This window comes from Homarus americanus, unplaced genomic scaffold, assembly GCF_018991925.1.
Source record: "Homarus americanus isolate GMGI-L3 unplaced genomic scaffold, GMGI_Hamer_2.0 scaffold57980, whole genome shotgun sequence".
NCBI classification, from domain to species: domain Eukaryota; kingdom Metazoa; phylum Arthropoda; class Malacostraca; order Decapoda; family Nephropidae; genus Homarus; species Homarus americanus.
In genome coordinates this window covers 23,184,231-23,211,234 of record NW_024716703.1, presented here as the reverse complement: position 1 = coordinate 23,211,234, position 27,004 = coordinate 23,184,231, and the positions used below count along the sequence as shown (strand labels likewise).

At 46.9% G+C, this 27,004-nt stretch overlaps 1 protein-coding gene across 1 annotated transcript in view; it reads right to left on the bottom strand.

Moving 5' to 3' along the window:
- The window catches only part of LOC121858337 (max-interacting protein 1-like), a 57,035-nt gene extending 54,921 nt beyond the window's left edge, over positions 1 to 2,114 (bottom strand). The window contains exon 1 of the mRNA XM_042354733.1: positions 1,992 to 2,114. Coding sequence (XP_042210667.1) covers positions 1,992 to 2,066 — 75 coding nt within the window. The 5' untranslated portion in view covers positions 2,067 to 2,114. The remainder of the gene's footprint in view (positions 1 to 1,991) is intronic.
- Between the last annotated feature and the right edge of the window lie 24,890 nt (positions 2,115 to 27,004).

Here is a 27,004-nt window from a genome sequence, read left to right as displayed (position 1 = left end):
TGTCTACCTCAACTCCTAACACCTGTAACACATCACCTGTCTACCTCAACTCCTAACACCTGTAACACATCACCTGCTTACCTCAACTCCTAACACCTGTAACACATCACCTGTCTACCTCAACTCCTAACACCTGTAACACATCACCTGTTTACCTCAACTCCTAACACCCGTAACACATCACCTGTCTACCTCAACTCCTAACACCCGTAACACGTCACCTGTCTACCTCAACTCCTAACACCTGTAACACATCACCTGTTTACCTCAACTCCTAACACCTGTAACACGTCACCTGTCTACCAAACTCCTAACACCTGTAACACATCACCTGTCCACCTCAACTCCTAACACCTGCAACATAACACCTTCAGAGCTGTCAACCAAAAAGAGAGAGAGAGAGAGAGAGAGAGAGAGAGAGAGATGGTGGTGGTAGGCCTACAAACAACTACCTGTACCATCAACCACCCTCACCACCACCACCCACCATAATAACATCCATTTACTCCACCAGCGCCGCCCCTTTAAGGTCGACCCGAGGAATGGGGGCATTTTTCACTCTACAACACTATTGAGAGTAATCAAACGGAATGGGATGAGACAACACCCTGAAATATGCTTACCGAAACAAACACTTGAAATATGCTTACCAACAACACCTGAAATATGCACCAAGACAACACCCTAAAATATGCTTACCAAATATGGACAAAAATAACAACAAAATAACGAAAGGAAAAAAAATAACTCAGATTCTCACACCTATCGACCAATGCCACCTCCGTTCATCCATTAATTCATCAGTAAATATCCATTAATTCATCAGTAAATAACAATAAAAATAAAAGGCGAATCAATCATACACTTCTACTCTCAATAGAAAAAAAAATAGGAAAGGACCGGTAAATAAAAGCATCGCATGGTTTCCTCGCAATAACTTTCTGGGAACAAAAGTTTATAACAAGACATGGCTCAGTGGATACCAGTTGAAGATTTAAGTTAGTGATGCGTTGCTCACATGAGGCAGCAGTCTACCCTCTCCTTCCCTTCCCTTCCCTTCCCATGACCCTATTCTACCCTTTTTACTCCCTTTCACACCATGACCCTAATCTTCCTTTCTCGGCCCACCCTCCCTCACCATGACCCTGTTCTACCCTCCCTCCTTCACCATGACCCTGTTCTATACCCTCCTTTCCACACCATGACCTGTTCTACCCTTCCTTTCCTCCCTCCGTCCCACACTATGACCCTGTTCTACCCTCCCTCCCTCCCTCCCTCCCACACTATGACCCTGTTCTACTCTTCCTCCCTCCAACACCATGACCCTGTTCTACCCTCCCTCCCACCCACACCATGACCCTGTTCTACCCTCCCTCCCACACCATGACCTGTGCCACCTTCCTGTGAGGCTCAATATTTACCATTTCCCCCAAGACAACGCAGAGTAAACAAAGAGGAGCGAGACATAACAAGGAATGATTGGGTTTCAATAAGTGATAAAGGAGAGAGAGAAGAAGAAGAAAAAAAAATATCCCAGTGAACAAAGCTACTGAGGGGAAGGTGGGGAGGCAGCAGAGGAATGTTCTGGAGTGGAGAGGCGGGAGAGGTGAGAGGGATTGGCGAGAGGAAGAACAGAATGGGGGAAAGAGGCAGGTGGGAGGAGTGGGAGTAGAGATGAGAGGTCACGGGTCAAGTGCCTCCTCTTCCTCCACCATCATCTGCTCCTCCTCCTGTTATAAAATGACCCGGGTGGAGGTGAGACACTCAGCCCCTCTAGTACGCTCACCTGATGCTCGTGTACGGCTATAAGACTACGGTAAGTAACTGACGGGTGTATAGGATTAAGGTATAACAAATGTACTAATCAAAGGTACGTACACATCGATACACTAACGGATGAGTGCTCTTGATGCCCGTGTGAAAGGTGTCGTGAGGATGGTGGTAAGTACAGTGACACTGGCGAGGGAGTGACCAAGTAAGTAACTACTGACCTTAATGAAGTGCTTGGCGCGGGTGAGGAGACCCAGCGTGGTGTGTCTTGAACCGTCAGGCCCCAGCGGTACCATCTCCTTCAGCGTTTCCAAGCACGTCCGTAGGTGCGCCCGCCTGCATGAGACAAACACACACGTCAGGAGGTAATACACACACACACACACACACACACACACACACACACACACACACACACACACACACACTTGCCTGTTGCTGCTAGTACATTGTATCACACTCCTGCCTATATCGATCACATGTCTGTCACAAGCAGCAACACACCACTATCACGAAAAGCCACGCTCTTAAACAAGCAGAAAACACACCTAAGTCAGGTACAAATTAGGTACAAGCCACGGTCATGACACGTTCAAGTCAGGTATAAGCCACGGTCATGTCACGTACAAGTCGTGTATAAGCCACTGTCAAGTCAGGTGGGTGTCCGGTCAAGAAGATGCCCGAGTCACGTTTCAGATCGTTGAAAACCACCGCCACAGCACGACTCATCCCTCCCTTACCCTAGGTTCACATTCACCCTCTCTCCCTCACCTTGGGTTCACATTCACCCTCTCTCACCCTAGGTTCACATTCACCCTCTCTCCCTCACCCTAGGTTCACATTCACCCTCTCTCCTCACCCTAGGTTCACATTCACCCTGGTTCACATTCACCCTCTCTCAGGTTCACATTCACCCTCTCTCCCTCACCCTAGGTTCACATTCACCCTCTCTCCCTCACCCTAGGTTCACATTCACCCTCTCCCCCCTAGGTTCACATTCACCCTCTCTCCCTCACCCCACATTCACCCTCTCTCCCTCACCCACATACCCTAGGTTCACATTCACCCTCTCAGGTTCACATTCACCCTCTCTCCCTCACCCTGGGTTCACATTCACCCTCTCTCCCTCACCCTAGGTTCACATTCACCCTCTCTCCCTCACCCTAGGTTCACATTCACCCTCTCCCTCACCCTAGGTTCACATTCACCCTCTCTCCCTCACCCTAGGTTCACATTCACCCTCTCTCCTCACCCTAGGTTCACATTCACCCTCTCTCCCTCACCCTAGGTTCACATTCACCCTCTCTCCCTCACCCTAGGTTCACATTCACCCTCTCTCCCTCACCCTAGGTTCACATTCACCCTCTCTCCCTCACCCTAGGTTCACATTCACTCTCTCTCCCTCACCCTAGGTTCACATTCACCCTCTCTCCCTCACCCAAGGTTCACATTCACCCTCTCTCCCTCACCCTAGGTTCACATTCACCCTCTCTCCCTCACCCTAGATTCACATTCCCCCTCTCTCCCCCAGGTTCTCATCATCCTCCCTCCCTCCCTCCATCTCCCCCTCCCCACCCTGGTTAACATTCCCATCAACATCTGTACCCAACACCTGCATCAACAGGGTACAGTAATGTTTACGAATATACCTGTACCAGAATCTACACCTGTTCCAACACCTGTACGCCACACATGTAACAAGGCGTGGGAGTACTAGGTGTAGGTGTACAAAGCGTGGATGTATTAGGTGTAAGTGTAAAAGGGTGTGAGTGTACTAGTTGTGTATGGATGTATCTGGTGCAGGTGTATTAGCGAGGGTGTATACATAATTGCAGGTGAACCAGACTATGCGGTACCTGAATAAGGATGCACCTGGTACTGCATGTAGGTGAGCCAAGGCGTGCATGAGTAAACACCATTACACCTGAGTAAACAAACAGAGTGGAGCTTCATCTCACCTGCCCCTTAAGCCTCACCGTAATACAATGTACCAATAAAATATCAAACTCCCATTTATCAATTAACACAAAAATGTAATTCCCTGGATTGAGCAAATGAATCGAGGCCAAGGAGGAGGTAACCCCCGGGTGTATGTGAAGACCTACACTCGCACTTATTCCCCGGGTAGATAGAGGTCCTTGTCCCCTTCTCTGGTGCAGGAGGCGAGGGGCGCTTCATTCACCAGGGAAGGAGAGTACCTTAAGTCCAGGCAATAAAACTAAGATGAAATCAGACGGTCGTAGCCCCGTTATTGTATCTCTCTCGCTCCAAACATTTCTAGGGAAGCTCATACAAGCTGGGAGGTGACTCGTGGTCCTCCTAACACTCGCCCTCACTCACACAGACGAGGACTAATCAGCCAATCAGGACGACCACTCAGCTTCCCGACGAACAATCAGTTCCACGCAATTGGTTCGTTAAGGATGATGCACCTAGTACGTAGCGGAGTGATTCCGATCCTCATGTACACACGGCGCCATCTGCCTCCTCCATGCTGCCCTCACCATTACCTACACATACATACACACAAAAACAGACACAAAAAATACGCACACTCTCTCTAACAATGATCACCTGCTCTACCCCCCCACCCCGAGACCTGCCTAATCCTTTCCCTGATCCCTCCCATCTCCGCCGCCAACACCTTCCCCATTCTCATCCCATCACCACCTTCTCCTCCTATTCCCCCCTTTCTTCCTCGTTAAACCTTAGTCACCTTCACCACACCTTTACATTCTTGTTTCCTCCTCACCTGATCTCCCTTTCACCTCACTGTCTTACCCCACCACCCCTCACTCCCTCCTCCCCACTCCATCAACACCCATCCCCTTCCTTTCACTCTTCTTCGCTCCTCCATCATCCCTAACTTCCAGTTCTTTTCACTTTCCCTAGCACCTCCCCCACACCTTTCCTCCTCTCCCATCCCCCCCCCCCCCCCTCTGCCCGCCACTCGTGGGAGCACCGAGGGCCTCCCCGGTGAAATATTCAGGGTGTCTCAGAACACCAGCCATCCCCCACAGCGGACGCCGTATATTTCATATTTGTTTCTCCTCCAAGGATCTCGCTTCAGATATATGACCTATAGTCTCATATTTATAGCGAAAGTTGCTGAGCTCATATGCACATATACACTATCGACAACCAAACTTTTCGTAGCTCAATTTTATTAAAAATATTCACAATTCATGTCCTCCCTTACCCACCCTCCTCACCTCAGGTCTGGGCGAGGCCTCTGTTTTCTCTGTGCATCATTTTCTCACTGTGGTGTTGACGGTCTGACACCATTAATGTTGTAAACTGACAGCTCCCACCACTTCACCATAAAGGCGCCATAATCAACCGCACAACACACTTCGGTGGTGCACAAAATACTTGGTGTCTGACGTAATAAATCACCCAACACCATACAATATTTTCTAGGCCACATCCTCCTCCCGCCAGATGATAACAACTGCCTCGCATCCAACTCGGAATTTATTTATGAGGTCAAGACAACATTATAACTTACCGTCCATTATATATACATATATATATATATATATATATATATATATATATATATATATATATATATATATATATATATATATATATATATATATATATATATATAACCTGACAGCTGGTGACAAACACTAGTTTTTCACCCAGACAATCTCCTCCTTTAATGAAGATACAACAGTGCCACTCTTGAGTCATAGCACTATTTGTGTTGACAGACTGCAGGCCAGTACGCCCACATGAGCCAGGTGAGGTGGGTACACTAGGAAATAATTTACGAGTCCCCTGTTAAACACACCCACTAGTTTGTTCACGACACATCATATAGTCTCCACAGTACTGGCAGCCAGCTCTAATCTTGGACCTGGGACGCGTAACGACATCTGTCCTCACAAACTAAAACATTCGGTCTTTCTCACGTTTTCATTACTATACAGGATGTTGTTGGATTTTTCACCCAGAAGGAATTATATTCGTGTGACAATTCAATGACCAGAAAGTTGTATGTTTTCCATGTTATCAGTTAAGAACAGGCGAGTTTACATTAATCACGACAGTTCTTTATTATGAGACTCCCAGGTACGACTGCTGTACTGTACGTCACCTAAAACAACTATTTTAAGAGCACCGCCCGCCATACTGATACGGCTACAATTTCCACACGTCTCTCGTATCATATACATCCCCGTTATAGTAACCATTCCAAGCATAATTCCCACCATGTACTAACTAATAACTATAACAATATTTCTACGGTATCTTCAATCTGTACCATCCAATTGAAGGGGCAATTCCTAATGTTCATCCCGACTACCAACCAATTTACGGGCGGATGGACGAACGGACAAGGCTTGTAGAGTGTGAGCGTGTGTGTGTGTGTATGTGTGTGTGTGTGTGTGTGTGTGTGTGTGTTCCCGTCTTCACAGTGGAACAATTCTGATCTTCCTTGCCCACCTCCTGCTCTTCCATCTACCGACATACGTACAATCCCTCTCCATCTGATCATCTCAGGTTACGTGTCTCCATATTCCCTCACCTTTAATATTCTTCCTCTCTTGTAGTCACCTCAGTTCTCCCCCAACCAATGCATTCATAATTTTCCTTCGTCTTCCCTCTCTAAGGCATCACCCTACTCCTATAGTCATGCCTTTTTCGATGCCCCATCAACCCAAAAGCCCAACTGGCATCAACGTTCTGACCATATGTTCATCCCCTGTCCTCTTCTCGCCCATCCCCTGAGGCTGCAACACCTACCCTACCCTGAGTCGCCTCTCACTCCCAATATCTCGCCCATCAAGGAGCACCAATGAGTCGCTCTCCTGACAGCCGCAGATAATGAATCGGGGGACGGAAGAAATATAGCCTAATGGTGACGAGAGAAAAATTGTACTACAACAGAGGTCGTGTCGTGACGAAGCCGGTGGCGTCATCACTCACGTGTCTACCCCGAGGCAGGAGGCACCGCCAAGACGTAACAGAACCAAAATCACAAGGGAAGAAAATATTTTAAGGAAAACTGTCGAAAACAATTGTGTTTTTTTTTTCTATCAAACTTGGTAACTCTTGTTAATGATGTTATAATTAGAAAACCCTGCGTTAACTCGATTATAAAGTATATTACATTTTTCCCCTTCCTGCCCGACACAAAATTAAATAAACGCCCGCCCCTGCTGTACCGGGCTTCTCCCTCCATCCTTCACCAAGCTTTTATAAAATTATTGGGAGGATAATTTTTTTTTCGGGTTATATAAATTTGAGCCTTACTGCCGACACATCACACTTCTCTCTCTTATAAAACTTCAATTTTTTTTTTGTTTTTTATCTTTGTGTTGCTCTCACTTTATACCGTACGTCCCGACTGATCTGGCTACGACATTGACCGTCTTTCCGGATAAAAATAAAATCATTAAAAATAAGAAAAACACTTTTATTGTGGAGGAGTCAGCGGTATCGAGCGGGAGAGAGCCAGGAAGCAAGTTTTCAATATGGCTGCCATCATTGTCTTCCTGCTGGGTTATTTTTATTATTTTTTTTTAATGTACTGTCTCATCATCACTCTAAACAAACTAGTCTCCCCATGTACACAGGACGAACGAACACTTTTCATCACATTTCGTTGTCAAAATCACTTCGAGGAATAGTGTATAAATATTGATTTAGAGTGAGCGCGGGAATAATAATTTTACAAGGACCCGCAGGCAAAAGAAGCACAGCGTAAAGCGTTCATCTATATTATGTGACACTGTTGACGACTTATTCCTGCAGATGTATTAAAGACGACAGTATGATCCAATGGCTGTTTCCCTAGAGTCCATTTATAATATATACTGTACAGACCGGTATATTATTATTACTATTATTATTATTTTTATTATTATTATTATTATTATTATTATTATTATTATTATTATTATTATTAGTAGTAGTAGTAGTAGTAGTAGTAGTAGTAGTAGTAATCATTATTGTTGTTGTTATCATTATATAGAAGTAAGGCAATTCAAAAAGGAAATAAAAGGAAAGTACCTGAGTACAGTATTAATAAGACCCTGTAACAGTAGGTCCATAGGAGAGGAGGTAGGGGCTACTTCCGTCCTACATCCTTATTACGGAGGCCAGAAGAAGGCTGAAGGGCGTCTTGAACAACTTGTGGCCTCCTCACCGCCCTCATACACACACACGCCACAGAGCACGGCCCGGTACTCCACCTACTGCTGCCTCAACCCTCACCAAGACGCCGCCACACCCTCACACCTCCTCCTACTCCTCAACCCTCACCAAGACGCCGCCATACCCTCACACCTCCTCCTACTCCTCGACCCTCACCAAGACGCCGAGACGTTCACACCTCCTCCTCGACCCTCACCAAGACGCCGCCACACCCTTACACCTCCTCCTACTCCTCGACCCTCACCAAGACGCCGCCACACCCTCACACCTCCTCCTCGACCCTCACCAAGACACCGAAACATTCTCGCCTGAATACCCAGAGAGTGGCTACCCGGAACTACTCCTCGCTCCAGCTGGTGGGTTACACGGGTTCACAACTACAATATATACAGGAACATTAGCAGCAAATAATGTCGATCTTCTCACACATTGGGGGCAAAAGAAATCAAATATTATTACAACTGACATTTTTCTAGATCAGTACAGGTAAACTCATAGCAATTTCCGACAGCATCACCTTCCCTCTCAACCTCATTCACAAAACAGGTCGTTCACTATCACGCCCACCATACGCCGGTCCACACACTATCACGCCCACCATACGCCAGTCCATACACAATCACGCCCACCATACGCCAGTCCATACACTATCACGCCCACCATACGCCAGTCCACACACCATCATCCACACACCATCACGCCCACCATACGCCGGTCCACACACACCATCGCCCACCATACGCCGGTCCATACACACATCACGCCCACCATACGCCGGTCCACACACTATCACGCCCACCATACGCCAGTCCATACACTATCACGCCCACCATACGCCAGTCATGTTCCTTTACTTGAGCTTCATCAATTATTTAGCCCTTCCTATACATATTGCAGTACTGTATAACCTATCACAACGATGTCCTATTGTAGTATAAGCTATTGTGGTTATATTGTAGTAGGCTATATCCTATTTTGGACAGTAACTACTTATATGGTTGTTATCTTGTGGAGTGTTTTCTAGTGTAAGATCCAGGTTGAGCTGTGGGAGACCTCTCAGCCTACCTCACCCGACCCAGCTATATAATAACCCAAGGAAGAAAAGGAAAAAAACATACACTGAAATATGAGGGTCAAAAAGGTGCCCTCGTTCCTTTCCTCTCCCCACCTACCTCCCCATCTACCCCCTCTCCTCCTCCCTTCTCCCCCTATCCCTCGACCGTCTTCTTCTACTCCCTTCCCCTCCCTCGCCCCCTCTTCCTCCACCCTTCCTCTCACTAACCTATCGTCTCCATATTGACTTTACCTTTCTCTACCACACCCATACACTTACCACTTCCCCTCAAACAGCCTCTTCTACTCTCGTCCCCCCCTTCGACCTCCTTCCCCTCCCCTCTATCCCCAAGAATAAATCAAGAGGCATAAAAACAACAGCGTCTCCCCCTTTCTATACACGACTCCAGCCAGTCAAAAACCCGGAACGAGGAAGAAGGAGAGAATAAATAACTCACAAGAACAAAAAAGAAAGACAAGAAATCAACTAGACGTAAAAAATAGCTGTCGATACCCAGGCGAAAATTATGAGAGAGAGAGAGAGAGAGAGAGAGAGAGAGAGAGAGAGAGAGAGAGAGAGAGAGAGAGAGAGAGAGAGAGAAAAAAAATTAGTGAATAAAAAAGAGGACCACACGCTGCAACTAAAATAATAATAATAATAATAATAATAAATAATAATAATAATAAATAATATAATATTAATAATAATAATAATAATAATAATAATAATAATAATAATAAGTATAATAATAATAATAATAATAATAAACCCTTCCAGGAAAATATTTATTCTCAGAGAAATGAAAACAGTCAAGTTCCTAAAGACAATAACTGTTAACTTCTCGAGAGAAAACAGAAGACCGTGCTCCCAAAATATAAGACAAATATTATAGGTTCTTCTCGCCCTTCCTCCCTTCCTCTCTCTAAAAAAAAGGGAGAGAAAAGGGAAGGGGAGGGAGGGAGGGCAGTCTCCTTCTCCTCCCCGCATTAACAAATCATTTAAGGGAATTTGTTAGGTACCAGCAGCTTGACTCACGCCGCGCCGGGGAAAATCTCTCTCTCTCTCTCTCTCTCTCTCTCTGTGCGCGCAAGCTATATTAAACAGTACTTTCTACTAATACAGAAATACTGTATGTATCTACTGCTATACATACGCACTTGTGCGCGAGTTTTGCGTCTATATATTCCGGGTAAACACAGTACAATATTTTCATTATTTGCTGTTGAAAAAAATCCCTTATTACTACTATGTTAACTACATTTGTTAGTACAGTACTGTAATTATTTACTGAAATGTACTTCGATTATTGTAATGTACGCCGGATGTCACAGTAATCGGAGTACATTACAGTACAAATAAATATGGTATATATATTCAATAACTTCAATATTAAGAACAAATTAAGTTACTGCTGAAAAACTAGTGTGTGTACTTTAGGTATGACCTGACCTGACCCGCCTGCCTCCCTGACCCTCCTATCCTCAACCCCTCCTCCCGTTCATGGACAAGCCCCCGCCCCGTGTCCCTTTGCCTAGCCTCCAGCACGCCCCAACCCCCTTCCCACCCCTTCCCCCACACGCCCCTGCTCCCACCCCGCGCCACTACTCGCCTCCGCAACTAGATTTATTACCCGTCCTCCAATAACCAATCGCTTAAAGAATCATGGAAGATGAACTGAATTTCAGCGACAGCAAAATGTGAAATATGGATCAGGGACACTCGCTGAACGCTGGTGGCTCTACTATTGACGACCCAGCAGTACAAAACCTAAACCAACCAACCAACCAATCAACTAACTGACTAACTAACTCCTCCTACCCCACCCCCCAGTCCCCCTTTTCCCCCTTGACGAGAAGATAACTCTGCAGTAACAAGCACACCCACCTAATGATGTTTCAACACGTACAACACGTCTTGTTAATCGACCAATAAAAGTAATGTACTGCCAGTAAGCCGAACATTTTCTGCAATCAACCTTCCCGATAATTGTTAATATTTTATTTTGAAATTCGTCACACGCACACGCACTCTCACACACACACACACGCACTCACACTTATACTCATGTTATACATCGCCAAGTCGTAACACCACAGATCACATTCTCTGGCAAAGTTCTCAAGCGAAAAAACAAATTGGAAACATTGTGCTAAAGTTGTACCGTACGACCAACACAAAGTACTGCCGGTAGCCGACTCCACCACCTCCACCACCGTCAGTGATATAGCAGAAGTAGCAGGAGAGGGCAGCAGCAGGGGCAGTAACTGTGACAGGAGTTAACAGATGAAATAGAAGTAGTAGTAAGTAGCAGGAAGGGAAGCAAGGAGTAACCAACAGCAACAATTATAAGAGTCAGTGACAAGGAGTAAGTAGCAGCATGAGCAGTAGGAGTAAGTAGCAGCAGAAATAGGAATAAAGAGCAGGAGTAAGCAGAAGTAGTAGGAGTAAAAAGTAACAGCAGCAGTAGGAAGGGCGGCCGTCATCACCAGTCAGCGGGTGATCGCAGCAGAAGTTGGCCGTAAAGGTTGTTTGTCGGGCGTTTTATGTGTCGACTGACTGCTGCCACCACCACAACACCCTCCACCCCCACCCCGCCCCGCCACACCTCTCTCCACCCACCCTGTCACACCTCCCTCCACCCCTCCTACCCCAGTCACACTTTCCTCCACCTTTAAGACGCCCACACCACCCTCCAGCCCACCCCGCTTCCACTTTACCTACCGTACTGACAGAACCACTAAGAGAGGGAATTGAGTTCACATCAAGGTAATACCGTACAGGGCGACAACAAACTATGTAGATGAGCCTGTGGAGTTAAGTGTAATATCACCTTAAGTTTCCCAGCCTCACTCTACTGTGTACTCGTGTCCCAGTGAGGTGGTGTGTGGAAAGTACTCCTCTCTCTGGATACATGTAACCCGGGACAGATAGCAACAACCACCACTTTACCACGCACACACACACCACTTCACCTAAGCCACCAGGCTCTTCCATCTCATTCCAGACACCTCTAACAGCACCTCCCATACAGGCGGGTGTCTAGCTGTCTACTACCACAGCAATAAACCTGTATGTCGCTGTTAATACCTGTCCATTACTGCATAAACTGCCCGTCTGTTTCCAACACCCGTCCCCATCCCTTCAACACTTCTCTCCACTGTCAATGACCTAACTGCCTCTACCACCAGCTAGGGTTAACTGTTTCTACAATAAACTGGGGGCCGCTTGCCTCTACCACCAGCTGAGGAGGACCACTGCCTCTACCATTAGCTAGGGACCGCTTGCCTCTACCAGCTGAGGAGGACCACTACCTCTACCATTAGCTAGGAACCGCTGCCTCTACCTCTCGTCTGGGAATCCAACAGTCGCCCCGTAAAATTGACTTCCGTGCGTCAAATCAACCTGTGTCGTCACTCCACCACCACCTGACGCCCCCCTGGCTGATTGCATGCAATTTACAAGCTCTGTACCCAGCCTTGGGTCCCTTAACGCCCTTCCCCTCTCCCTGTCCTGTCCTCTCCTGCTTTTATATATTTCCTGGAGAACCCACTGCCTCCCTCCCTCTCTCCTTCATCCTACGTACACATATACAGAGCGGCAGTTGTGAGACCCCCCCCCCCCTTATGCACAGTGGAGCAGCTCAGTGAAGAGATCACAATTCGTCTGGACATCTGAGGGTACCGTTTAAATCCCTGAAAACAAATTAAATTTTCAGGCGTCGCTTCAACATACTAACGATTCGTCTGTGTTCCCGTCAACAATTCATAAGTCTTGAGCATAGTTTTAACAGTTGTGTGAAGCGTCTAAGGGTCCCTGAAGAGTTGAGACGGTCCTATGAATAGTTTAGCAAAGTCCTTGAACTGTACAAAAAAGTCCTGAAAAAAAAATCCTTCCCAGAAAAGACCAGGAGCAGAGGGGCTGAGGTGCTGACGTCAAGCGCGCCCTTTGCCGTCTCCCAGAGTCAACGTTCTGATGACAATTCCCTGAACACCTACCACTAGTGATAACAACCATCCCTGAACACATACCACTGGTGATAACAACCATCCCTGAACACCTACCACTGGTGATAACAACCATCCCTGAACACCTACCACTGGTGATAACAACCATCCCTGAACACCTACCACTGGTGATAACAACCATCCCTGAACACCTACCACTGGTGATAACAACCATCCCTGAACAACTACCACTGGTAATAACAACCATCCCTGAACACCTACCACTGGTGATAACAACCATCCTGAACACATACCACTGGTGATAACAACCATCCCTGAACACCTACCACTGGTGATAACAACCATCCTGAACACATACCACTGGTGATAACAACCATCCTGAACACCTACCATCCCTGAACACCTACCACTGGTGATAACAACCATCCCTGAACACCTACCACTGGTAATAACAACCATCCCTGAACACCTACCACTGGTGATAACAACCATCCCTGAACACCTACCACTGGTGATAACAACCATCCCTGAACACCTAACGACCTTCCACATCTCACTGTCTGAAGAACCACCTAAAGTTACACCTTCCACTGCTTAAAGAGGCAATATATTATTACGACGAACCATTATCACAACAGAACCACAGCAACAAAGACGCCCCTTTATAGGCTTGGGTGGGGGTGGGATGGGGAGGACAGGGAGGAAACTCTTAACTATTTACCTGGTTCTCTTCCTTGCTGGGTACTAGGGGTAGCTTCTAGGCCTATGCCACAACCAGAATAGATTTTTTTTTCCCTTATACAGACCTAATTTTCCCAGACTCCTGGCCATTCTTACCTCTTACAATGGAACCAGACTTTTTTTTCTCTCGGGGAAACTAACCCATTTCTCACCTTCTTCTTGGGGGAACAAAAAGGAAAGTGGATGAGGTAAGATCCGGCTGGTGGTGTTGGTCCTAGTATGAAGACGGAGAGAGAGGCAAAAGGAGACGTGAAGGAAGGAAAACACGTGAAGAAAGAAATGATCGGAAAGGAAATATGACAAGGGAGAGACTTGAAGGCAGGGGCGAGAGGAAGAGAGGAAGAGAGGCAACAACGGAAAGGAAGGAGGGAAAAGCAGAAGGGTGAAAAGGGAAGGAATGAGAAAGGAGGGAGAGAGAAGGTAACGCAAAAACAAAAATATATATATTAAGAGGGACGACATACAAGAAGTGGGAAAGAAGAAATCCTGAGAGAAGGAAGGGAAGACAGGAGACGAGGAGAAGAGCCTGTAAGACGGATCATATGAGCCACCACGGTAGTCCTCCACAGCCCCTCCTACTCGAGGCTAGAACCCCGGAACCCTCTTAAACACGAGGAAGAGTGGAGGTAGAAGAAGAGGGAAGAGCTCTTGAAAGGTGAGAGGGAGGGAGGGAGGGAGGGAGGGAGGGAAAACGAGATGAAGGGAAGGAGTCCTTGAAGGTTAGAAGGAGGGAGCGAGGGTAAGAATTCTGGAAGAAAAGAGGAAAGGAGAGGTCGTGCAAAGAGAGAGGAAGAGGAGGGGTGAGACTGACTGACACAGACATATTGATATTTGTATTCACACTATGACAAACTAGGCACTGAAGACCCTTCCCCCCCCCCCTCCACCCCCGTCATGGATCAGGCTACACAACACCCCTTAAAAGATATATATATAATATAAAACATAAAAACCTCAATATAAAATAATGAAGAAGAACGCAAGAAGGAAAAAGGGAAGATGTAATACCTGTCAGGATGTAAGGAATGGCTGAAGTAGTGAGACCAACAAACAGAAGATGGTGAAAAGCTTCATCTCGACCGGTCAACACTCACGGCGATCAACTCCGCCATTGAAATACACTCTAATAAATCCGAAACTTTGGTATATAAGTCTGCCCGTAGGGAGACAACTTTTCCACTATTGCAAGAATACAAACTTCCCTTCCGGCCCGCGTCAGGTACTGGTTTTTAACAACATAACACCACCATGAACCGTCGTCGGCCACACAGGAGAGGAAGGGAAACATACCATCATGGAGTGCAAGTAGATTGTAATTATAAAGTGTATGGTTGAATAATGTCCAAAAGTTATACATGTACATCAGTGGAGTCAAGAGCCACGTCTACATTTGCTTCAAGAGTCAAGAGCCACGTCTACATTTGCTTCAATAGTCAAGAGCCACATCTACACTTGCTTCAATAGTCAAGAGACACATCTATACTTGCTTCAATAGTCAAGAGCCACATCTACACTTGCTTCAAGAGTCAAGAGCCACATCTACATTTGCTTCAAGAGTCAAGAGCCACATCTACACTTGCTTCAATAGTCAAGAGACACGTCTATACTTGCTTCAATAGTCAAGAGCCACATCTACACTTGCTTCAATAGTCAAGAGACACATCTATACTTGCTTCAATAGTCAAGAGACACAAGAGCTTACATCTACACTTGCTCAAGAGCCACATCTACATTTGCTTCAAGAGTCAAGAGCCACATCTGCTTCAAGAGTCAAGAGCCACGTCTACATTTGCTTCAATAGTCAAGAGCCACATCTACACTTGCTTCAATAGTCAAGAGACACATCTATACTTGCTTCAATAGTCAAGAGCCACATCTACACTTGCTTCAAGAGTCAAGAGCCACATCTACATTTGCTTCAAGAGTCAAGAGCCACATCTACACTTGCTTCAATAGTCAAGAGACACGTCTATACTTGCTTCAATAGTCAAGAGCCACATCTACACTTGCTTCAATAGTCAAGAGACACATCTATACTTGCTTCAATAGTCAAGAGACACGTCTATACTTACTTCAATCGTCAAGAGCCACATGTCAACACTTGCTTCAATAGAGCCAAAAACAATGTGTACAAATTATCCACTTGCTTCATTAGTCAGAGAAAAACGCCTCAAGAGTCAGCCATTTATTTCAAAAGAGATAATTAGGCTAAGTAACACAAATTAGGCATATTTGGTGAAGGGAACCTCAGTGTGACACAAGAACCTCAGTGTGACACAAGAACAGGAACAATTATCTTCACAGTAGCAATAATCAACACCCTAAAGAATAACAAGCAGCTGGACACGAGACAATAGCATGAAATGAATGGAAAAACAATGAGTTACAACTACAAAACAAATACACTAACGTACATATATACACTAAAGTACATATAAAGCAACTAAAAGACATTCCAACTCCATATACTCTAGTTCAAAGCACTTAAGGACACCAGATGGGAGACGGAGGGAGAAGAGGTTGTTGGTACTGCTATCATACGGATCTTCTCCCACAGGACCACAACAAAACACTCTCTCATCCGGGACTAACTCAACTGTCTCTCTCATCCGGGACTAACTCGACTGTCTCTCTCATCCGGGACTAACTCAACTGTCTCTCTCATCCGGGACTAACTCGACTGTCTCTCTCATCCGGGACGAACTCAACTGTCTCTCTCATCCGGGACTAACTCAACTGTCTCTCTCATCCGGGACTAACTCGACTGCTTCTCTCATCCGGGACTAACTCGACTGTCTCTCTCATCCGGGACTAACTCGACTGTCTCTCTCATCCGGGACTAACTCGACTGTCTCTCTCATCCGGGACTAACTCGACTGCCTCTCTCATCCGGGACTAACTCGACTGCCTCTCTCATCCGGGACTAACTCGACTGTCTCTCTCATCCAGGACTAACTCGACTGGCTCTCTCATCCGGGACTAACTCAACTGCCTCTCTCATCCGGGACTAACTCGACTGTCTCTCTCATCCGGGACTAACTCAACTGCCTCTCATCCGGGACTAACTCAACTGCTCTCATCCGACTAATCCGGACTAACTCGACTGCTCTCTCATCCGGGACTAACTCAACTGCCTCTCATCCGACTAACTCGACTGTCTCTCTCATCCGGGACTAACTCGACTGCCTCTCTCATCCGGGACTAACTCGACTGTCTCTCTCATCCGGGACTAACTCGACTGTCTCTCTCATCCGGGACTAACTCGACTGTCTCTCTCATCCGGGACTAACTCGACTGCCTCTCTCATCCGGGACTAACTCGACTGCCTCTCTCATCCGGGACTAACTCGACTGTCTCTCTCATCCAGGACTAACTCGACTGGCTCTCTCATCCGGGACTAACTCAACTGCCTCTCTCATCCGGGACTAACTCGACTGCCTCTCTCATCCGGGACTAACTCAACTGCCTCTCTCATCCGGGACTAACTCAACTGCCTCTCTCATCCGGGGTAACCTAAAAGATACAAAGAGTCATCCGAAAGACAACTTATCTCCCGGGTTTGTGGCTTATTGCCCAACAGAGGACCATAACTCTGCGTAAACTCGTCAAAGTGGGACCAGCTTGCCACAGGGACATCACCCCTTCCTCCCATACCGTGTACTGTTACATGACCAATTCACTGACTTTTTGTTTTGAAAGTTGAAAGGAGGAAGAGTTAATTGTACAAACTTCTGATTACACACAAGACAACCTTTTGATTATAGAGTACTCTTAATTACCAACTGACATAATAATTGCTATACCTTCCCCCATCCCTTCATTCGCTCCCTAACCCAGGCCGAGGGGGACGAAAATATCAAACGCTTCACCCTCTGGGGCCAAGTTGTTAACACGGTACATCTCAAACACACAGAGAGCTACAATATTTTAAGGCAGCTGTACAATAGTGTCAGGTTAAACTAACTCTCTCTCCTTGTGTACATCTTAATACAAGTTCGGTGTTGTGGGTCGCGTCAACAGTGGTCCGCGCAGCAGTGAGAGGATTAGAGACTCCGACATCGCATAAAAGGATCTCGATTCAAGAGTTAATTAGCCTAGAAATAGACCAATGATCGGCCAAAGCTGATAGTTTTACCCTAGCTATAGACTGACTGACACACGTGATGCAGACTGACTGACACACGTGATACAAACTGACTGACACACGTGACAGACAAATAATTGCTGTCGTGTCGCCGCTATCACAGGCACTACAACTTTTTAAATTGTATATAAATGGTGACGGGGTGACTGACGCAGTGTACATAAACGGTAAATTCCATTCACTCCATTACTTTATGAGGGAGTGTTCAACGTGTGCGATAATCATTTTGGATATGAGGAAAACAGTGTGTCATCAGCTCAAGAGATGCGAGAAGAATTATGTACTGTCCTTCACACTACTGGTACTCCAACACTGTACTGCGGGAACTTATAAGGTTATCATTTCCCTTTCTATGAAGGGTTAATTGTGAGCCATAACCTGTCAACGTGTACAAACAACAAGGTCTCCTTCATTCTTCCTAAGGCTCGTTGTAACTTTAGAATGTTGTGAAACTATCCAGGTCCGGTGGCGGCCCCAGGCACTAGCTAAGTGACGCAAATGTTGGGGCTCTCTCGACCAACAAGTACTGTCAGCAGGTCCTTGTCCGTAGCGACAACAGTTACTGCTTGCTGGTGTGTGGACAACTGGGGGTTCTTTGTAGCCGTCAAACAATGCTGTTAATGTACTGTATACTTCTATTTAAGTACATATGCTACATAGTTCGCACAAATTTCTCTGCATCTGGCCAGACGCGCCCACACTAACGCGCGCAAAAGGCATTCACATTCCACGAAGAAATTGTATCTGCAGGGGATTTACTTCACAAAGTGCGAGGGATTCCAGCATCTCTGCCAGCCACGACTTCGCAGTTTCCCTCAGTGACACTTTACCAAAGAGTAAAGGAGGCTTTGAGGCCAGCTTGTACGACCGGCACTCAGCTGAGTGAGAGCATGAGTCACCCCCCCCCACACACACATGGTGCAGTTGACGAGCTGCAGAGGTTCTTCCTACACCTTCAGCGTGTTGTTCACTGCCGTTAGTAGTTTCAGTTAGTCATCATGTTTGAGCTTCACTTCGCCAGAGATCAATGGATGTCTGGTGCTTGAACTGAGACTTAATGAACGGCCGTTGAAGTACTATAATAGGGAATAGAAGCGAAAATAACTGCAGTTGAAAGTGGTTATCCGTAACTAGTAAAGCAAGTGTGACTAGACAAGATACATTAAACCAACGAAGACATGTTGTCTACCACAGCTAAGGTGGGTTGGCTTTTGGTTCCCACTACAGAGTTGAAACTGTTTTAGTCATCACAACTAAAATTCTGACTTGGCTATCGTTGGCAAGACGATGCCTGGGCTACCACAGCTACAAAGGAAAGCCACATCACTGCAACTAAAAATGACGGCCACACCATACCTACCATTAAGAAAACTCCCCCTTTTCAGATCCTGGACACGCCCACATCATTTTTTCTCTGCCAGTAAATAAATAAAACGAAAAAAAAATTATATAACTGGGGGAGTGGCGGCTTGTAGCATTAATCACAGCGACAGTCACGATAACAGCCACGGGGCAGCGAGGAATCGACATAACGAGAAAGATGGTATAAAAAAAAAGTGCCGTAGATCACTAGTTAATGGCGTCTACAGATGATGAGCTACACACTGGATGTACGTACTGGATGGTGGGAGTCAGCGGGAGTTGATATATTCAGAGGCGCCTTTCATGACTTCGTGCTCTGGAGACGTTCCTGAATATCGCCTCAGATTTTTTTCTTAGCTTTGAAATGAATAAGTTTAGTGAATATAGAGAGTGAATCATCCACTGTATATATCATCACTTTAGCCTTCAACATAATATTAAAATACACAAAACTTATCACAAATAATTTATCCCACGAAAATATACCCTAGTTCTAACAATTCCAAAATCCACAACAAACAAAAAATAAAAAATCTGATAACAAAATCGGAAAATGAATCATAGTATCAACTGACGGCAGGTGAGTGTGCATTAAGTAGAGGATGCGAGTCTAAACATCTTGCCCCCCCCCCCCAAACACTATAGGCTATCATTAATACATATGCCACCGTAGCTCTTGGCATTCTCCACATAAGCTACAGACGTATAGATACAGACGGCACTAATCACCTTCCTCATGTTAACTTGTCAGCGTGAGTACAAAATAATTTCCTTCAACTTTGTGGCTTCAATTAAGAACCTCAGCCTGCGTCCCTCAGCATAACAAGGAGGAACTACAGTATCTCCCTTAACGATCTCTTAACAAGGAGGAACCATATCCCTTAACAAACTCTTAACACACTCGAGTTATCACTAATACCTCTCCACTCACATGATGTAGTAAGATGTCTCCTTTAACTACAGGTAAGGTTTCAGGCGAGACCATGAGGTCCTCGCCCGGTGAAGGTAAGTAAACCCAGACAGCTGTTCAGGGCGTGACGACAAAATGTATTACCTCCCTCGTTCCACTTTTTTTTTTTCTCGGGTCTGCCTTCACGAAAGACTCAAGAATACAACCAAACATGAAGTCATTGGATCAAAGGAAGTGTGGCTCAGTAACACACACACACACATCATCTTCAACACAAACACCCCCAACCCTCTACGTAGGGATGTGGATGTTGGTCTCCCTCACCAGCCACCAACAACAGCTGGCGACGAGGGTGAGAAGGGCAAGGAAAAAAAATCCTAAACGTGTTGTGACAGGTCGGAGGCCCACACTATCAATTTTTTTCGTTACCGGAGAGAGAGAGAGAGAGAGAGAGGGAGAGGGGGGGGCGATAGGGAAAAGGGAGGAGGAGGGGGGTCGCACAATATTAATGTTTGAGTTAGGGCCCAAATCCAGACATCAATACTGGCGCAGCGGCGCGAGGGAACCCCACCCACCCCGCCACCCGTCTAACCCCACCCCCCCCCCCGGTACCCGACACACGGCTTTCCATCACAACATTATCTTCACCACATTCCCCACCATCATCTGTCTCCCACCCCCATCATCATCATTTGTCAAATATCGCTTCATCATTATCTGATTTACGCCACACTATCATTATCACCATCGAGGTCTTATCGTCACAGCAAAATCTTCATCATCGTCACTATCTTCCTCTCAATATCATCATCATCAATATCTTTTTAACCCCCAATTATTAGCCCCATCATCATCATCATCATCATCATCATCATCTTAATTATAATCATATTCATCAATATACTCATCATCACCATTATCAACATTAACACCAACGTCACCACCAACATCACTATTACCACCATCAACACCATCAATATTACCACCATCATCACTATTCCCACCACCATAACTACAATTATAACGCCCATCAACACGTATTATCGTACTACTGTACACTCACCATCACCAAACCAATTTTCACCACGCTCTTCATCACCATCACGCCCATTATCACCATCGTTACCACGCCCATTATCACTACCGTTACCACCCCATCATCACCACCGTTACCACCCTATCACCACCACCACCACCACCATCGTTCACCACATTCGGGGATAAAGCCGCTGTCATTACCACGAGTTAGTGGCCAAACCCACCGGCCTCAACCAGACATCTCGGCTTTTACTATCCTACCACCCTACCCCACCCCACCCCCCCCCCTCCCCGGAAGCCCACCACCAGTTGACCACCCACAATACCACCCACCACCACCACTACCAGCTGGACCACCCATAATGCCGCCCACCGCTAAAGCAATCTCACCTACCTAACACCAGCTGGTCCACTCACAATGATTTTCACTACTACCAACGCTAGCTAGACCACCCACAGTGTCGCCCGTCACCACCACCCCACGCAATATGCCACCCACCACCACCAGCCCCCCCCACCCATCACCAACTGGCCCGCCCTTATACTGCCCGCCACCACCAGCTGAAGCACCCACAATGCCGCCCGCCACCACCTGCTGACCTGAAATAGTCTCACTAAGCCTAAACGCCAGACGGTATCAACAAGATCCGGTGACAAGAGGAACTAACCAAATCACCCAACCAGTCAATTCGAAGCCAGTCACCAACTAGCCATCCAGCCAGTCAGTCTATAAGCTTAAGGCCACTTGCCGAAACCACAGTAAGCTAGCCTGTCAAAGCCAGTAAGGCAAAGCATTGAAGTTCACAGTCGAATAGTTACAGCTCAACAACCACGTGATTGTCCAGCACCTAGACCCGGTTAATCTGTCAACACCAAGAAGAGTCAGACCAGGTCCCTCTACCATCCGGCTCAGATACACTCCGGTTTCCTTATCAGTCCAGAATACACGTTAGACTTACACAACCCTGCACCATGTTGGAAGAGATCATAAGACGAAATTGGCCTTCAAATCGTCATCAAATAATCGAATCTTGCTATATTATTGAACTCGTCTGGGCTCTTGTATGAAGGACCTGTGTTCCGGCCACTCGTTAAGACATTAGCGTTCATCGTAAGATTACTGCGGTGGTGGCCTGACAACATGGCAACGCGAGACTTTCGTGAATAAAACAATCCAAAACGCAAATATACCATTAATTAAAGTTTTACCAAAATAATAATAATAATAATAATAATAATAATAATAATAATAATAATAATAGCCAAATGATCCTCCCAGGGCTAACACGGTGAAGACTTGAGCCATAACTAACCCTGAACTCAAGTCTCTCATAGGATCGTAAGTGACATTTCTCTCCCCCTTATTATGGATAGCCCAAGAAACACATTAATCTCACTTAAGTTACGGCACAAAGACAGCGGCCCAAGGTGAATTCGTAACAGCACCGAGACTCTAATAACAATTGGATGCACAATGGTTTAAACCCGTACAGTTCTGGAGAGAGAGAGAGAGAGAGAGAGAGAGAGAGAGAGAGAGGAGAGAGAGAGAGAGAGAGAGAGAGAGAGAGAGAGAGAGAGAGAGAGAGAGATCTTTCACGTCGTAAGCTGCTTTGAGAATCCAGCATGTGGGTTCTACGTCATCATCATCACTACTGGGAGTAAGAGGCAATTTCTCGGCCGCATTAGGATATTCTGTACTTTAAGACGGCCACAAAATAAACAGCTCCATCACCCGGGGAGACAACGAGGACCTGTGACCCCTCCCCCTACCGCCCCTCCTGCCTCCACCCCACCCTGCCCTCCCTCACTCCCTCCCTCCACCCCAAGCCATTCATCACACCAATCCCTCTTTACCTCGTCCTAATCCCTTTCTCCGTCTCCATTCCTCCATCACATCCTCCCCCCACTCCCTCTCTTTCCTCCCTTCATCACGCATTAATCCCTATTCCTCACTCCCTCATCACATCTTCCTCCCCCTACTCCCACACCATTGTTCGCCCCCGCCATCCCTCACCCCCTACCCGTCCTCCGATCCCTTTATTCCCCTGCTGACTCTCGTGAACCATCCCTCTTGTTGTAGGCCCATTCTAAGTGCTGAGCCACAATTAGCCTAGACGATGCTCCCCGTAGAGAGAGGGAGCCTCTTATCAAAGTAAGAGAGAGAGAGAGAGAGAGAGAGAGCTCTTTATCAGCAAGCAAGAGAGAGAGAGAGAGAGAGAGAGAGAGAGAGAGAGAGAGAGAGAGAGAGAGAGAGAGGAGAGAGAGAGAGAGAGAGCCTCTTATCAGCAAGGAGAGAGAGAGAGAGAGGGGGAGCTCTATCAAAGGCAAGGGAGAGAGAGAGAGAGAGAGAGAGAGAGAGAGAGAGAGAGAGAATATTAACGTTGGAACCTTTAAGAATCAAGAGTCCTGTTTCAGTAATATTTTCAAGTTGATAATGTCCGCGATTTACTGCCAAAGTAAATCATCTAGTTAAAGTAAGTCACAGAGTTCATTATTTTTTTAAGTAATTTCAGGAGTTTCTTCTTTTTTGGGGGGCTCGAGTGACCTGGTCAGGTGGTGGCTTAAATCTCCACCTACTATGAATATTTAACGCACGAACTAATGAAAATCGAGGCCCAGACCAGAGTACTGTACATAGGTCCACCCAGCGTGAAGACCCTCACGTGAGTGTGTCCGGCAGGGTGAAGCGTGAGTCCCCTGGTCACTGTACTAACCTGTTACTGCACCTTTACACGTGGCTCAGTCGAAACCTCCTTCCCCATTCCTTCCTTCCTATTTCACCCATCCCCCACCTTCTTGTCCTCTCTCCCCTTCTCCATTCCTCTCTTCTATGACCACTCTTCACTCCCCCCATTCCCCACCTTCTTGCCTCTATCTCTCCTAATCCCCCCACTTCTTCTCCTCTCCATTCGCTCGTCCTCGCCTTCCTTCCCCTCACCGTTGGCAAGCATCTCCAGCGGGTCTTTGTCCGACGCCGTCAGACCTACAACCAAACATCTCGGGTCACATCACGACTGGGGCCCAACACCTCGTGGGGGTATTAGTCACCACGCAGCGTGTCTCCCCAGCGGTGCCAAGCAGGCGAACAGACACGTACACTTGCGTGATAGATACTCTCAATCATTCATCCATCCTCTCGCCCAATATCCATCTATCTCTGTTCGGCCCACTGCATCCATCTATCTCTCATCCATCTTTGTCTCCTAGCTTTCCCTCCTATGCGTCCATCATCCCTCCCTCTCTTCTATCCATCTATCCATCCCCTATATCCTTTGCATCCCCCCCCCCAGCGCCCTAATGTGAGTAAGGTTCTGCTCTTGAAGGCTTGGTCGTATTATCAAGGCTAGGGTGTACCATATGTGACCAGGTCGTAATAGCGAAGTCTAAGTCGCACTGTTGAAGGCCAAGTCGTTTTATCGAAGGCCAGGTCGTTTCATAAGTCCCCGGGTCGTACTATTGATGGCTGAACCGTATCATCGAAGACCGGATCGTCATATAAAAATTGGTCAGGTTCTAATATCAAATTCCGGGTCGCAATATCGAAGACAATATCGTAATATCGAAGACGAGATCGTAATAACGAATTCCGGGTTGCATTATCGCAGTCCAGGTTTTATTATCGAATTCCGGGTCGTATTAACGAAGACAGGGAGGAGGGTTTTTAAAAGTGCCGTTTTAACGAGGCCATCCGGCATATCTGGCCCTTCATGGTACATTACGCCAGGGTTAATGTGTTGGTTGTTAGCCGGCCTCCTCAGATAGCGCTAGAGGGCAGTGCACGCACACGGGGGAGGAGGTACTGCGGGGGGAGGAGGTACTGGGTGGGGGGAGGAGGTACTGCGGGGAGGAGGTACTGCGGGGGAGGAGGGAGGGAAGACGAACTGAGGGAGGGAGGGGGAGGGAGGAAGGAAGGAACACGTAGAGTGGTGGGAGAGGATGGGCAAGGGGGAGAGGATGGGCAAGGCAAGGGATAGAGGGCAAGGCGTGGGGAGGGAGAGGGGGCAAGGCGTGGGAGGGGAGAGGGGGGGGCGCGGGAGAGGGGAGAGGCAAGGTGGAGAAGAGAGGTAAGTGGGGAGAAGAGAGGTAAGGCGTGGGGATGCAAAAAGGGAGGTAGAGAGAAGAACTGGAGGAAATGGAGGTGGTGAATGGGAAAGAAAGAATGAAAACTTGGAGGAGAACAAGAAGATAAAGGAATAGGTAGAACTAGATAACAGGGAAGGAAAAAACGGAAAGGGGCACAAGAAGAGAATGTACGGAATGAGAGATAAAGAGGAGGGGAAGAGAGATGGAGGAGAGGGGGGATGGGAGATGGGGAAGAGAGATGGAGGAGGAATGGGGAAAAAGATGGAGAAGGGGAGGGGAGGTGTCAGGGAGTACAAAAATGAGGAACGATTTGGGAACGAGAGAGAGAGAGAGAGAGAGAGAGAGAGAGACATAAATAAAAGGGAACATTATAAGGAGGAGAAATGAGAAAGATGAGTAGAAAGGAGAGGATGATGATAGGATGGAGTGACTTATTAAAACCAAATGACAGAAAGAAAGGGAGAGAAAGAAGAGGTGAAAACTGTAGAAGAGATCGGTTAAGTGGGGTACAGGATGAAGGATGGAAGTGTGCCTCATCACCTGGGTCACACACACACACACACACACACACACACACACACACACACACACACACACCTACCTCGCCCCCATCTGCCAACAACATCGGGATCATACACGAAAATAACAACAATATTTTGGTCAAACTTGAAATTCATCACGTACTGTCGCCTGTCCCACACAAACATGGCCAAGGAGGAGACCCAGGCCACGTCCTTCCTATTCTGACGTCGAGGACACATTCGCGAGTGTGCCCGAGACCACGTTTACGACACACTGCCTCACCCGTGTCACCGGCCTTCCTTCCCTTAACCTCCGGAGGTCCTTTCCCTTACCTTCCTCTCAAAATTTCCCTTCCCACCCCTTAATTCTTTTCCTCTTTCCTCCCCTGACTATACCCCCCTCTCTCCTCAACGCCTTCCTCCGTCTTTATTCACTCCTCCATACACCTCCAGCTTTATCTTAATTCCTCATATTTCCACCCCACATCTTCCTGTCTCTTGTTACCTTTTTTCTTATGATTTCTATTAAAAATCTTCCACCCTTCCCCTCCCTCAACACCTCCTCTCCATTTACCCCTCCACCTTCCCTCCATCCTCCTGCTCCTGACCCTGCACACTTTCCCTCTTTCCCTCCCTTACCCATCACTCCCCATCCACCAAATCTTTCACTTCGTTCCATTATTTCCCTTCTCTTTAGGGGTTCTTACTCCCCCCCATCACCCTCCCCTTCACATCCCCTCTCCATTCCATTCTCCCCCTCCCCACTCTACCGACCATATAGCAACCCTACCCTCTAGCCATCCACACCATCACCCACCAATTTCCTCCACACTCTCCTCCAACCATCCATTCACCCCCTCCTCTCTCTCCCCAACCATCCATTCCCCATCCCCACCTCCCCAACCACTCACTCCATCAACCTCCCCATCCCCACCCTTGAATTCCTCATCTAGTCTCTTCCCCTCCTCCTTCACCAGCTGACCCCTCCCCTCCCCAACCCCTTCCTAAAGACCTCATATCCAATCAGCTGAGTCCCTCACCCCATAAAACTGATGCAAATGGCAGAGTCTTTGGGTCTAAGGAAGTGCTGTGTAATTCAAGAGAAAAAAAAAACATTCTTCTGCTCATAGGGATTTAATGGTGGCCCGTGCTAGTGCTACAGAGGGTCTTATAGATGCTCAGTATACGTGAGGCCTTATACTTAATATTCTCATTGTTGTGATGTTTACTATTATTATGTATCATTAT